General features: G+C 40.1%; 1 protein-coding gene across 1 annotated transcript; it reads right to left on the reverse strand.

Annotated features, from left to right (window-relative positions):
* Positions 1-1,639: 1,639 nt before the first annotated feature.
* On the reverse strand, positions 1,640-9,929 carry LMOD2 (leiomodin 2). Its single transcript, XM_032276108.1, has 3 exons — positions 9,505-9,929; positions 2,653-3,990; positions 1,640-2,118 (listed from the first exon to the last, which is right to left on the reverse strand). Exons 1-3 carry the CDS (start codon positions 9,775-9,777, stop codon positions 2,092-2,094), a joined length of 1,638 nt encoding a protein of 545 aa, XP_032131999.1. The 5' UTR covers positions 9,778-9,929; the 3' UTR covers positions 1,640-2,091.
* Positions 9,930-16,122: the final 6,193 nt, after the last annotated feature.

Genomic DNA, 16,122 nt, shown 5'->3' on the forward strand with positions numbered 1-16,122 from the left:
CTTCATGCACTCACAAGGGTCAGAGGAAAGGAAGGCCTGCCTTGGCTTTCTGTTCTAAATTCATACACATGCACACATATATGCCTTTTAAAAACCTACGTTTCACCTTTTATTTCCTTGAACAACAAGAATAAGTGTAATTGTGAACACGAGTGAAAATAGTGAAGAGGTGAAAATAGTGAAGTCTCTACCAAAGGAAATAAGATTTCCACTGTTCTAAGAACAACAAACCTTTGGGAGGTTGAGTCTGGATGGAAGAAGAGAGGTGTAATGACACAAAAGGAGCATGGGCTTTGCAGTCAGAGATACCAGCCTTACCCTCTCTGTACCTCAGTTTATTCATCTATAAAATTGTGATAGCACCTTTTAATGTTGTTGTGAAAACGTGAGACAACTTAGTTCAGAAAATGTCAGTCACCTCCCCTCCCTCACATGGATCAGGGTATCTACTAACTCATGGGCCACTGGAATCCTCTTTAAGTGATTATGTCAGTTGTTTTTATTCTGTAAGAGAATGGCTAAACAGTAGAAACAGACTCAAAGAGCCAGGCCAAAGGACTATGGGAGAGATTTTCTAGTGAAACACAATCCTTTTGATTAGAGACAATCCAAAGCTCTGTATATGAAGCAAACAATTATTTACTGGGTGACTCAGAGAGTTTGCCAAGACCACTGTTATAATCTGTAGGACACAAAGGATATATCGCTAATCATAGTTAATACAAAGGACTTTAGAGGGATTTATAACTTTCATAAATTAGAGTGGAGCACTAGAGTGAAGTGAAGGTAATTCAATATGTCTTTTTCTTATTTGAATTCAGACACCTCTTAAGGGTAGAAGGATAGCTGGAGATTTCAAATGCATGTGCCTCATGTCTCCATGTGTATTTTTTGAATGTTGGCATCATCATGATTTGCACAGATACCCACTAGACTAAGGCTTATCCAAGGAGAGTTCAAAGAGAGACTTGAGTGTTTCATCCTTAGCATCAGCCAAAAGGTAGCTTTGAATTTAGGGTTCTTATCTTCCAGTATTCTTCTAGCACTTACTTCCTATCAAGAAACTTCAATTTTATTGCTTTCAGAAATCATTCATTTTTATAATAAATGATTGAAACGACGTCTGGGTACCTATGGGATTTATGGAAATATGGAAGCATCGGCTACCATCCTGGGTCTAGCTAGCATCAATAAATCTAAGATGATAATGACCACGTTGGGGATCATTTTACAACCTTTTATCTCACTACCAAAGGAAAGTTTTAAGAAAGTTCTTACTGGGCACGCTGGCTCATGCCTGAAATCCCAGTGGTTTGGGAACCCCAGATGGGAGGATCTCTTGAGCCCAGGAGTTGGAAACCAGCCTAAGCAACACAGTGAGACCCCGTCTCTACAAAAATTTGTTATCCAGGTGTGGTGGTACATGCCTGTAGTCCTAGGGACTCCAGAGGCTGAGACAGAAGAATCAGTGGAGCCTTGGAGTTTGAGGCTGCAGTGAGCTATGATTGTGCCATTGCACTCCAGCCTAGGTAACAGAGCAAGACTCTGTCTCAAAAACAAAACAAAAAAAATTCTTGCTCCCAGTCCTTTGGAAAGAGATCTGATCAGATTTTCTTGAACAAAAGGAAACAAAGGCAAATGTTTAGGACCCAAACCCTTTTTGGGTGAGAATGTTATATTTTTTAATATCCGGTAATGCTATATACACACCTGACAGATGTATCAACTCACAGAAAAATATTAGTTTGGCTTTTTAAAAAAAGGGAAAAAACTTCAATCCACATTTATTGAGATTACAAAAATAACAGCACATTTCATGAACTCATTACAACTTGGAGTTAGCAATACATCCATAGATACAAAGAGCATCTTTAAATTAACTGCTTCTTGCCAATACAAATCTCACAACATAAAAAAGTTTATTTTCATGTTTACAGAAGAAAGATGCTGATTGTTTCTTAAAATTCTCTTTGGAATTAATGGGTGAGATTATTTTTAAAGTCAGGGATTATTTTGAATTGAAGAAGGTATTTTAGAAACATCTCACAGTGAATGTGAACAGTTCCACATCCTCTTCTAAAGATCATGTTTTTATCGCAGGGCTTCTGGAACTTCCACCTACAAAAATAGGGGATTTTCTCTCAATGAAACAACACACATGATAAAGTAAAAAATATCCATAGGATATGTCTCTAGCAGTATCCTCTGAGAAGAACTCAAGTATTGGCTGATTATTGTTGCATGGTAATAATTTTTGTTACCATGTTATACATTTTATGTTATAAATTAGGTATCAATCACAACTCTGTGGCAAAATTTGTGACATTGATGAATCCTTTTGGAATTTAGATTATATTCCCTGGTTTTCTTCTTAGGGAAATTGGGACATGTATATCCTGGAGTGTCTTAAAATGATCATGGCCCTTATATGACTAAGAGGCTGGGAAAGTGGCCCAGGTGTTCCCCTCAAATGGAAATGTGTTCACTTGTGTGCCTGCTCCTGTTGTTCCACACTTGGTGTGTTTGCTCTCGCACACTAAAATATTGAAAGTATTGATAAGTATTGTGAGAGGTGACTTTGGTAGCGTCATGCAATGGAGGACAACTCATTTACTACATCTGTGCCCCTGTGTCTGTACTCTGGTTACTTACCCGCTTTAGCTGTTTGATGCTGCTTCCGCGAATTGCTTCCATGAGATTCTCATGAGCTGATCTCTGGGGGGTAGAAGGGCGGGAACTATCTTCCATTTTCTTCTCTTGCACTGACCTCAGAGAATTTTTTATTTCCTTTAGGATATTGTTTGGCTGTTTCTTGACCTTTTTCCCTTTTTTCTTTTTCTGTCCATTTTGTAAGGCCCGTTGGGCACTCTCCTGTTGCTTGATGACTTCTGCGATGTTTCTGGTAATGAGCTTTTTCTCTGGGAGTGGAGGTGGGGGAGGAGGAGGTGGTGGTGGCAGCCTTTGGGGAGGAGGAGGGGGAGGAGGAGGAGGAGGAGGTGGTGTGGCCACAGGAGACAGAGGGCGACTCCTCACAGTCTGGACTTTTTTGGGGAGTTTTGGGGATGACCAGGGTGAGTGCCTGGGAGACGCATAAGGTGAAGAGCTAGGTGTTCCTTTTTGCCAGACTTTGGTCCTAAGATTGGGTCCTCCATTATATCCCTCCTGCAGTTTTTGCTCCTGCAAACGTTTTTGCCTCTGTTTATCCATATTTCTTGTCAAAATGCTCGTCATGCTCATTCTTGGTCCTGGGAGCTCAAAATGGTACCCCAGCCTCAGCAGCGTCGTGTTCTCCTTCAGCAGCTTGACAATCTCCATCTCCACCTGGCTGCCCATGATGTGCCTCTGGTTGTGGAAACGCAGCTCTGTGAGCACCGTGTTGTGCTGCAGAGCTCTCATGATGGCCAGGATCCCCTTTCCTGTTATGAAATTGGACTCGACGTTTACGTTGGTGATGTGCTCATTGACTTTAAGCATCTCCGCAATGGCCATGGCTGCACTGTCGTCAGCGTGTGTGTTGGCCAGACTGAAAGTCTTCACCGCAGTGTTGTCTTTGAGGGCTTCAGCAAAGCGGGTAAGGGTCTGTGTTGTGATGTTCTCAATGTTGTTCAAATTGACTTCTGTGGTGTCAGGGTCATTGCTTTTAATCTTGTCCAAAGCGTCCTCAATCACCGTAGGATTTCCACAAGGGTGAATGGCAGCTGGGGACTCTGTGTTCCTCCCGTTGCTGCCATTGGTCAAATTTATGTTCTCTATTTGACTTTTAAATATCTTTGGCTTAGAGTTATCAGAATTGACGTTATCATAATTCACAGTTCCATTAATCCCTTTTGCAGTTTCAATTGTTCTTTCCTCTTCTTCGCTGTCTTCTTCCTCCTCTTCCTCCTGGGAGTCCTCCTCCTCCTCCTCTGTATATACTTCCTCAGAAACCTCACTGTTACTTTCAGTAAAGATAAGCTCTTCCTCACTTTCCTCTTTGTCGTCTTCTGCAGCCTAAAGAGTATTATATTATCATTAAGCATCTTAAAAGTGATATAATTTTAACTACATTTTTTTAACTTGCAAAAGTAGCAACTGGCAAGTGATATAACTTCATAACAAAAAAAACAATTAACAATTCTCTGCTTCTGATTTGGCTAATTCTCATGACCAAGGCTGACATTATATTGCAATAAATAGTAATAGCTTTTGCTACAGGCATTTCTGTTGTTTTCTGCAGAATATCCAGAATTCAACTTACTGAATAAAAATATATAATCATTTTGCAAATCTGAACAAATAAGTCAGAACTTCAGCTTTAGAAAACCCTTGATAAATTTGTCCATTTCCTGAAGATGGACTCAACTGCGTTACTCTCCATTTACTTACAATGTAGCAAATTCAACCCTCCCTTCTGGACTCACTCTGTCCTTTTTATTTCTCCATCTCAAGCAATCAAATGCCAACAAAAATATATATGTTCATGAGTTCCCTTTTTTAACATTCAGACATTCCCACATTGCCATCCTTATAGTAGATGTGACAGGAGTCAAGTGCTCTCTGCCAGGCCTTGCCTCCATGTAGACAGAAGCAGACCTGTCATTTGCTCCTCCAGCATGTATCTGCTTCTGTGACCAGCACAGGGATTCAGAGACTCTATATCACCTGAAAGCTGCCTCTGTACCTGTCCCTGATGTGCGGAAGGGAAACCTAGAGGCAGGGCTGCTGCTCAGGACAGTAGGAGATCAAAATCCAGTTTGATGCAGAGAAAACATTCAAGTCACTCTTTTGGGAAAATCAACTTGAAATCTCCAGCTAGTTCAGGGTTAAATGAGACAGACTACAGAAGACCAAGTGGGAAAGAAAACCACCCTTGGCACCCACTAGCTTCTAACCAGTAACGTGGATGGAACCGCAGAGAACGGTAGAAAATCTTGAAGTAAGCCATTGCCCAGCCTGATGGTCTTAAATTATTTAGCATGTATCAATTATGAAAGACTTTCAGGCAAACACAATTTCATTCTATCTTTGTCTTTCCTATTTACAAGACTTGCTATACAAAGAAGCTCAAGTGACCCCTTGTTTCTCTTTTTCTTGTTGTCTTTCCTGATTAAAAAAAAAGTCTAGAAATTGCTGACAGAGTCTGATTTTTTCTCCTGCTGTCTTTGTAGTCCTTTCTCTTTCACTTCTCTACAGCCCTGTCCTCCAAGCCCTGATTCTTCTCTATATTGGCAACTTTTTTTTTTTAACCCCAAGGGCACCCGCTGCCCGAGGCATGTGGATCTAGCTTTGGAAAACACTGCACTTGTCTCCAGGTTTGTTTGCCCAGTTGGTATCACAAAATAGCCTCCAGTTATCCACTGTTTGGAGTGGCAGGTACCGAGTGATGGCCTGGGGAAGGGGTCAGCCACTCCTGGAATGACTTGTCCAGTCTTAATTTACTCACTTCTTTGGGATCAGGGAGGAAAAGGGAGGGATACTCTGTGTCTGCATGTGTGCGTGCGTGTGTGCGTGTGCAAGAGAGAGAGGGAGAGAGAAATGTTTGGTGGCAGCTGGTTGCAAATCACAAAGCAACAACACAAGAAAGAACGAGGCTCTAGCCAAGTCTCCTGGCAAATATGAGGGGAGAGAATAAGCCTTCCCGGCCCAGCAGTGTAGTAAATGGATTAACCTGAGGAAGGAAAGAATTGTGGGCTGACTTCTCCTCACCCCCATTCCACTCCAAATTCCTTATAATTCTAGCCCCTGTAAAGCTGTGTGTATTCATGTGTTGATGTGTGTGTGGTTTTCTTTTTACCTGTTTTAATATTTGGAGGAAAGGGGCCTGTCTCAAAATCCAAGGTATACAGCCTTGTATGACACCATTGTATTTTTATTCCTTTTTGGTTTTTTAAAGACATTCTGGCTCTGTCTGCAAGAGCTATTTTCCCCCTCATAATGTACCTGGAAAGATAATACCCGAAACTCTGAGTTGTCGTATAGCATCTAAATGATAGCTCTCCCAGAAAGCCTTCTTTGACATCCCCTCCAATTATCCCTCCGATGCATTCCCATAGCATTGTATCCCCCCTCCATAAAGTACCTGTCACACTTTATTTTGGCCACTTGTTTTTCCCAGCAGTCTTAGCTGTTAGCTGTTGAGAGCAGTGGACCATGTCTGCTTTGCTCACCTAGCACAGTGCTTAACATGTAGTAGGAGCTCAATAAATATTTGTTTACCGAATGGCTCTCAGTTGGTTAACAGCAACTGAGAGTCAGGACTAGACGTAGGAGAAAGTACTGATAAAGCCTGGTGGGGTAAGGTGACAAACCCTCCCAGTTTGCCTGAGCCTGAAGAGTTTCCCAGGATTTTTGGTTATGAAATCTAGATAGTCCTGGATAATCTGAGATGATTAGTCACCCTAGGTGGGGGACATCTAGGGGAAGAACAATAAAAGGGGAAAAGGTGTCGATAGAGGCAAGGTGAGCAGATGCAAAAAACAGACTTTGCTTACTTTACAAATTATTCTGTCACTAAGGGGCCTGTTTTATTTCATATTTGGTATATGCCACTGCATTAGCGTTAACCCTGATTCTTTGGAGAATGGAGGTTGGAAGAAGGGTGTAGAATGAAGAGGTGGGAGGTAAGATGGCAAGGGACTGGACAGGGAGAAGGGGAATGTTAGTAAACTTGGAAAATGAATCACGTAATGAGAAGAGTGGCCGTTCATTTCTCCTGATCGCCTCCCTAACGTTATGTATGTACATAGCACATTCAATGTATGTGTTAATTGACAGTTTATGTTATTGGTAAGGTTTCTCATCCACAGTAGGCTATTTATTAGTTAAGGTTTTGGGGAGTCAAAAGTTATACATGAATTTTGGATGCTGCGGGGGCAGGAGTTGGTTCGCCTGACCCCCGTGTTGTTCAGGAGTTGTGAGAGCACCAATTGTCAGGCCCCATCCCCAGGTTTCTCATTCAGATTGAGGGGAGCTCTAGAATTTGCAGTTCTAAGAAGATCCCAGGTAATGCTGATGCTGCTGACTGGGTGCCCACAATTTTGATATGTTCTTTAATTTTCACTTCTATGTACAAGCTGTTAACCTCTAATGAGTTTCTTGACCCCACCTTGTCTCAGTTCTCAAGTGCAGAAAGTTAAGAATGAAGTGAGATAAGGGGAGAAACTCATTGGCACCTGTGCTGAGATTTAGCCGCTGCTCAATAGGAGGTCTAGACCGTTGGGGTTCTAGTGTCCTTGGGAGCTCCAGTTCGGCCTAAGTTTGTGGGAGCCCAGGTGGGCAGAAAGGCTGCCATTCAACAGGTATTGCATCTGCTCTTTATAAGCCTTCACAGAGCCAGCCACCTGATAGTCAAGACCCTCGGCTCCTTCTCAGGGTTCCTACTGTGTGGCTCTTCACTTCCGCAGCTCCCTTGTTCCCCCAGCCCCCTCACAGCTGCTTGGAGATTTTTCCTGTGCTACAAAGTGGATTTGCACCCTCCATCAGCAAGCCCCTGCGCATCACACCTTGCAACTACAGACAGTTGGCCAGCAGGGAAAGTGTAGTGGGGGGAAAGTTAACTGGCCTAGAAAGGAACTGAAGTCCGTAAACACAGCAGCCTCTCTAATTGAGCTGATAAGCCATTGGCAGGGATCAGCAAAACTTTTAGCAGGATCAGGTGGGTTCGTCCAGCTGACGATATGTTTTGCCCTTTGGTTCCCACCACTATCATGTCATTGTGGCATTAAAAAGCCTTTGTTCTAATATTGATACACTGATTGTGTAGCCTGGATATTCTAAGACAGTTTTATTCTTTTTTTTTCTTTTTAATGAGACAAAGTCTCACTTTGTGGCTCAGACTGAGTGCAGTAGCACAACCATGGCTCACTGCAGCCTCAACCTCCCATGCATAAGCCGTCCTCCCATCTCAGCCTCCTGAGCAGCTGGGACTACAGGTACGTGCCACCATACCCATTTAATTTTTTTTTCCTCACCATATTGCCAGAGCTGGTCTCGAACTCCTAGGCTCAAGTGATTCTCCTGCCTCAGCCTCCCAAAAAAGTTTTGGGATTACAGGCATGAGCCACCATACCCGGACAGTTTTATTTTATTAAAGAGAGTTTTAAATAATTGTGATAATAATTTCATTACTATTTTGACACTCATAATCACATCAAAGGAAAAAAATCCCTCTCAAAACGATGGTTGTGGAGGAATTGACCTGCCCAAGTACTGACTTGTATGTGTCCTTCCTTCTAACTCCCCTTCTAGTTCCTCAATACTGTGGCCTTGGCAGACCCTGGCCAGATCCCAGGGGCCCTTCCTGCAATGATTGACATGGACAAAGTTCACACATATCTTGCTGCAATTGTGGCCCACATAACCCTATCATCAAGATCATCTAACAGCCCTAGATTAGTACTGTGGAAGTCTTGCCATTGGCTTAAGGCCATTTTGATTTTAGATGATTCCAACAGAATGCAAGGGTTTTAAACTGTTTTTCCTGACCTGTGTTCTTCCATAATTCAGGAAGAATTTTTTTTGTTGTTATTATATGGAAACTTTATTATCATTACTATTTTCTCAGAGAATAATAGTCTTTTTGACTTCCTTCTGATAATGACTCATTTGGCAAATTCAAAGAAACTGTTTACTGGGTAGTACACAAGAACTTTACAGACCTGAGCTCTGATATAAGCACATTTCCTAACCTCAGAATCACCATCGTAAAGGAGACAGAAATCCTAGAGATCGTCTATACAGCTATGCTGCAGTGAGTCCTCAGATAGGTTTCATGATGTGTTATTTTGAAATTCTATGCCAAAGGTGTATTTTGCACAAGCCCAGAGATACTTTCTTAAGGAAAAGGTCCATAACTTATCAAAATCTCAAAGGGGTTCTTGATTCACAAAAGAAACACTGTCTCTAACTCCCTCCATATCCAGAGAGAAAGAGAACCCTGTAGAAGTGATTGTTCAAGGCCTGACTACCTGGGAACAGAGCAAGGACTAGCAACAAGGCCCTGTGACACTCAGTGTCATGTACTTCCCATCACCCGACACTTCATGGTGTTGGCAAAAAAGAACTGTTTCACTATAAGTACTATCACAGTCAAAGCAACCAGCATTCCCACTTTTGTCTTTATAGGAGAAAATAAATGTAGTTAACTGAAAAAAATGTGTACATGTTATACATGTAAATATATCTTAGGAACAAATATTATGCCACATTCCCAGCTTATAACTCAAACAAGACTTATGTTTGGCAAAATACTGAATTCCATACCCTGGTTGTGAATTATTTTCCTCTTGAGCTTTCTATTTTTAATCAATCAAGAGCCCCAACTAAGAATTTTACATATTATGATCCATTGGGTGGCCATAGCATTTATTTGACTATTTCAGCCTGAAAAATGTTTTAGTAGCAAGTATAAATGAGTTACAAGAAAATTCAAGTGATGAGAATTGAGAAATTAGGGAAAACAAGTATCTGGGTTTGGGGTGGGGTGATGGGGAGGTGAGGTTAGCCAAGAAAAAGTCGAGAGCCTACCTTTCCACACTCCCCCAGCCTCTCCTTCTCCAAGAGTTTTTGGGACTCCTTTTCCCAATAGGCCATCAGTGCCTCTCTGCTGAATGTCCCCGTGGGGGTTTTCTCCGTCAGGCTCTTTTGCCTTAGCCCCACGGGAAGGTTGCGATCAGGTTCAATGTCTTCCAACTCTCTCTCTAACTCCTTCAGCTCCTCAGCTGACAGGGAGGCGAGGAGTTCATCCTCATCGATGGATTCATATTTACTGAGTCCTCTTCGGTAGCCAAAGGTAGACATGGTCCCTGTTTTGTCAGACCCAGAAGGAGCTTGAAGGACCAGGCATTCAAGGCAGCCAGAAGCAGGCAGGGAGGCAAGTGGCAGGCTGGTCAACAACTGGTGCTAGGAGTGGCTGTGGGAGCCTTTTAAGACTGGTGATACAGGGCTGTGACAATGCAGAGAGGGGTGAAGGCATGGGCTGTTTTAAGCATCAGACGTCAGCTAGACATTTGAACACAAAGAATGTCACATCAGTGGTGGATGGAGGTCTCAGAACCAGTGGGGATTATTAGCATACTGGCCAGGGCCATATTTAGCTGAGCCTGATAGCTCATGAGGACAGGCACAGTGTTTCAGATAAGGAGTACACAGTTCTCACTTTGTATTCAAACAACAGGGAATAAAATTTATTTTGAAAATGACTTGCCGCCACCACCACAGCCATGAAAAGATTATTTCATTGTAATCTTAGGGTTGAGAAATGTCTGCACAATACTCCATGGGTAGTTATTCTGGTTCTTCTATAAACATACTGTGGGTGGTACTGATGGAGACAGAAGGTCATAATAATATAGTGTTTCATAATTTTGTTGTACTTCACAATTTACAAAGCCCTTTAATAAATTTTTCTATTCATAAATCCTGTGAGATGAATAACATGATTCTCATTTACAGATGTTGGCAACTGAGGCTCTCAGAGGTTAAGTGAAAAGTCAGATGTCAGAGAGCTGAAAGTACAGAGAGGTGTCTTTCTCCATTGACCACAATGCTTCCTCCTTCTCACCATGATTATTAGTAAAAAACTAGACTTCCAAATAACACTCCAAAAAGACAAACAATAGTACTGGATATAATTTGTTAAAGACTGGCATTATGCCATTCCAGTGTTAAGCATTATCTCCTTTAATTCCACAATCCTGTAAGGTGGACATTAGTGCCCATACTTTACTAGTACACACTCAGAGAGGTTAAGTCACCAACATGGAAGCACAGAGCTAAGAAGTGAGAGAGCTAGAATCTGAGCCCAGATTTGTACCTGGCCTGAAAATGGAAGAGATGTGAATTTGAAATTATATATATGACATGATCACTATGTATTATATGTATGTAACAAATTTTCTCATGTACTCCACAAATTTTAAAAAATTATATATGAGCATATTATCATATATGTGTTAAGTCCATAATTTATAGGACTTAATAAATATAATAGCATACAGATATGTAAAATCTATTTTAAAATATGCATATGAAAATACATTTATCAATACATGTATAGTACATGATATTCTGATTATACCTTCAGCAACTGGTGAATATTTGGGTTGTTCCTGTCTTTGGGTTTCTAACTTTTATCTATGAATAATTTTCTATGAATTTACATGCAGGTTTACATGCAGTGAACTCAGGTTTTCATTTATTTTGAGTAGGCATGTAGGAGTGGAATTACTGGGTTATATGGTAAATTTTAAGAAACTGTAAAAAAAACAGCTTTCCAAAATGGCTGCACCAATTTACATTCCAATCAGCAATGAATGAGAATTCCAGTTTCTTGACATTCTCACATATTATTGCTTGTCTTTCTATTATAGTCATTTGAGAGGGTGTCACATGATGGTTTTATTTTTTTTTTCTTTTTATTTATTTTTTTTTCCTTGAATAGTAAGAATCTTTATATATTCTGAAGACAATGAGATGGAGTTTTCGCTCTTGTTACCCAGGCTGGAGTGCAATGGCGCGATCTCGGCTCACCGCAACCTCCGTCTCCTGGGTTCAGGCAATTCTCCTGCCTCAGCCTCCTGGGTAGCTGGGATTACAGGCACGCGCCACCATGCCCAGCCAATTTTTTTTGTATTTTTAGTAGAGACGGGGTTTCACCATATTGACCAGGATGGTCTCGATCTCTTGACCTCGTGATCCACCCGCCTTGGCCTCCCAAAGTGCTGGGATTACAGGCTTGAGCCACCGCGCCCGGCCGATGTTCACTATTTCATGTGTTTATTGGCCAGCTTACATCATCTTTGGAGAAATATTTATTCAAATCTTACCTCCCTCTTTAAAAAAAATTTTTTTTTGAGACAGGATCTTGCTTTGCCACCCAGGCTGGAGTACAGTGCAGTAATCATAGCTCACTGCAGCCTCAGTCTCTCATTTAAGCCCGTTTTAATATTGGGTTAACAGTCTCCTTATATTGAATAGTAAGAATCTTTATATATTCTGAAGACAATTATTTTTTCAGGTGTATAATATTTTCTTGTACTCTGGGGCTTGTCTTTTGATTCATTTTGAGGAGCAAACTTTTTATATTTTGATGAAGTCCAAGTCCAGTTTGTCAATTTTTTTTTCTTGTGCTGCTTGGTGTTAGAGTTAAGAAGTCATTTTCTGGCCAGGCACGGAAGCTTACGCCTGTAATCCCAGTGCTTTGGGAAGCTGAGTTGGGCAGATCAGTTGAGGCCAGGAGTTCGAGACCAGCCTGGCCAACATGGCAAAACGCTGTCTCTACTAAAAATATAAAAATTAGCTGAGCCTGGTGGCAGGCACCTGTTATCCCAGCTACTGAGGAGGCTGAAGTGGGAAAATCACTTGAACCCTGTATGTGGAGGCCACAATGAGCCGAGATGGCACCATTGCCTTCCAGCTTGGGTGACAGAGCGAGACTCTGTCTCACAAAAAAAAAAAAAAAAAAAAGAAAAAGAAAATTTTTTCCAACCCAGGGCCACAGAGATTTACTTATATTTTCTTCTAAAAGTTTTATAGTTTTAGGTTTATTTAGGCTTCCTACCCGTTTTGACTTATTCATGTGTATATGTAAGGTAAAGGTAAAGGTATATATTCATCTTTTTTTTTTTTTTTTCTTGAGGCAGGGTCTGACTCTGTTGCCCAGGCTGGCGTGCAATGACATCATCATAGCTCACTGTAGCCTCTACCTTTGGGGCTCAGGTCATCCTCCCTCCTCGACCTTTGGAGTAGTGGGACTATAGACAGCAAGTCACCCCATCTACTTCCTTTTCTTTTAATTTTTTGTAGAGACACAGTTTCGCCATGTTGCCTAGGTTGGTTTCAAACTCATGCACTCAAGTGGTACCCCCGCCTCAACCTCCCAAAGTTCTGGGACTATAGGCATGAGTGAAAACACCTGGTCCAAATTTATCTTTTTGCACACAGATATTCAATTCTCCTAATATCATTTGTTGAAAAAACTATCCTTTCTTCTATTGAATAACCTTGGCACCTTTGTGGAAAATTAACTGACCGTAAATATTTCTAGACAGTCAGTTCTGTTCTATTAATCTGTATATATCTATCCTTATGCCAATACCACATGGTCTTAATTACTATAGCTTTATAATACTTTTTGAAATCAGAATGTGTGTGTCTATCTGATTTTTCTCTCTTGCAAGAATGTTTGGCTGTTTTTATCTTAACTCAGTAGGGTATTCTACTCCAAAAATAGCTATAACACTTCTCAGTGATGCTAATGAGAAAGATGATGATCAAATTAGAAATAATGAGTTTATTTATTTATTTACAGTCTGTAGCATATGCTTTTGTGTAACCTCAACTCAGTGAGGACACATCTTTTGTATTTGAATGGGTTTGATTTTTGGCAACGACATCAAGTCATGATAGCCAAATCTGATGCATGAGATGAGTTATTCAGCTGTAGTATCACATTTTAGATAAAAAGATGAATAAGGATTACAACCATGTAAAAATCTATGTGATTTGGGGGAATAAAAGAAGAAAAGACATATAAATGATAGCATGAGTTCATTCTTTTGATAATTATGTATTGGCCATATGTGATATGTTGACTACTGTGCGAGTTTAGGGCATATAAATATGAGCAAAAAGCAATAGAATTGTGTTTTACCCTATCTCTGTCATGTTTCCAATTGTTTTCTAACATCTTTTTTTTTTTTTTTGCTAATTTTTATTAAACAATTGACTACATATGACATGCTAGATTCTGATTTAGTTGCTTGGGTTAGAGAAGTGAACACAATCAACAAAGTTCTTTCCTCCATAGAGCTTACATTCTAGTTAGGAGAGACAGACAATATCTAGACAAACATGTAAATATAGAACACATTCGATAAGAGTTCTGTGGAGAAAAATAGAGCAGCGTGAAAGGGAAGGAAGATTATGGGAGTACTAATTCATCTAGGAAGATCTCTGTATTAAGGTAACATTTGAACACAGACCTGGGCTTGATACATGCAGACTATAATATACATTTAGCGTGGCTATAGCATAATTATTCAGATATTTTAGAAAAATAGGTTCTCAGATTTCAAAAAGACTTTGAAATATATTGAATTTTCTATCACTTCTATAAATGAACATCTAGTATTTGCTTAAACATCTTTAGTGAAAACAGCACATTTTCAAAAGCTCATTTCATAGTTGAATGACTCAAATCTTCAGAAATTTTTTTTTATTGCTTTGAAACTATTCTCTTGAAAAATCCACATATTTTAAATTTTCTCATTGGAACAACCCAGAATAAATATCATCTCACAAGGATTTCTTTTCCCAAATCTTATGTGTCCCATGAGTGACTCTGAAAATGGCTCCAAAAGAAAAGGTTTAATGCCTTTTGTTCGTGTCCTTGCTGTGTGGCAGCATCATGGGAAAAAAGCATTATGGCCTCTCAAACACACTGTCTTAAAAACAATGGTCATTTAGCTCTCCCAGTATATTTGTTACAAATCATTCTGATTATGATAATAATCATAACTTATGAATGATCTTATGAGTTGGTTCAAATAGGTTGGATATTTTCTGGTTCCCCTGTAAGGACCCTTCACAAACTTTAAATCTCTTGGATACAATTATGCTGAGTGATCAAACACTACCCACCTGACCCTGACGAGAATTAAATATGGTGAGTAATTGAGATTTCTTTGGAACCTTGTCTACATTGAAAAAATCCAGTCACATATATGTTCCAAGCATTAGCATTTTGTATTTTGAGATTTTTACTTGGTCACATTTTGTTTTTGGATAGAATTGTTTTTACAGTCAATAATATTAAAAGTCTTTTGAGAATTAACATTTTTGGTGAAAAAAAATTCTATGTAGAAATTCTATGAAGAATTTCTTCATAGTTCTGGCTTCCCAATCAGATATATGCAGATACACTCAGATACATACTGTCTCCCAGTATATTGGTAATTCCCCTTTTAGTGAAATCAGAGCTTCCCTTTCAACTTTTTTTCCTTTCGATTTCCTCCTGAAAACACTATCATTTGTTTGTTGGTTTTTTGATTCAACACACATTTACCAACTACCTTCTATAGAACAAGTCTGTGCTGGAAGCTGGAATTATAAACAGAAAATGGAAATTGATCAAGTCTCTGCCATCAAGGAGCCCACACTCCTGGGAGAGAGGCAGGCAGCTGACAATAACATAGTGCAGTGCCGCCTCTAGCCAGGCACCAGGGAGGGAAGAACCCTAAGGCACAGATAATAAAGAAGCAATATTGCCTATATGAGTGGAGTCTGAGAAAGTCCAGAAGCGGATAGAGCTTTCCAGGCCAAAAGAGCAGCCTCTGACCAAACGTGCCCGAGCATGAAAACAAAAACAAAAATCAGACTCTGTTTGGCATAGGGGTACAAAGTAGGTGAAGAGGAGGCAGAAACTGGCCCTGATTCATGTACTATTTTTTAAAAATGGCTTTGGGTATCTACCTCTCCTCCCTCTTAATAGCAACGAGCATCATGCCCTTCACATGGTAGGTACTTATATATGTTGAATTTTTCCTTATTTGAAGGGTCTCCTAGGCCATGCTAAAGAGTTTTGGACTTTCTTGCCATCTAGTGTTAGGTGGACATCACTAATGTTACCCCGTAGCCATCATTCATAGCCATAATTAGCTGTAATTGCCTAATACGACACTGTTCACTTTGGCAAGTGTCCTGATTTACTGGAGACTCAACTAAGAGAGTGGCAAAAACTCCTCAGTTCCTCCAAAAATCAGCAATACCAGACCTGCCAGTAGATCTTATATTTACACAAATAGTATTTATAGAGTGATCAGAGAGAGCTTCTAAATGTACATGTATGTAATTCCAACTTCAGCCTAATACTCTCTATGGAAGGAGACTCCCACTTCCTATAAATGAGCCGCTTTGCTTGCAGCTTATGCTCTTGTGGCAGCTAAGGTTTAGAAGATCTGAGAGGCCCTACCAAATGTCTCATTGTTTTCTTACTTTATTAATCCCCATATTTCAAGAAGAATTTGGTAATTTCAGAAACTATTCCTAAAATATTTGTTTAGGCATTCTTATTATCCACAAAACAGATGATTATCCACAAAACAGAGTTAAATGAATATATTATACAAATATATTTAATTAATT

The sequence above is a fragment of the Sapajus apella genome, unplaced genomic scaffold (genome assembly GCF_009761245.1).
Source record: "Sapajus apella isolate SASKATOON/1434 unplaced genomic scaffold, GSC_monkey_1.0 scaffold7, whole genome shotgun sequence".
In the NCBI taxonomy this organism is placed as follows: Eukaryota; Metazoa; Chordata; class Mammalia; order Primates; family Cebidae; genus Sapajus; species Sapajus apella.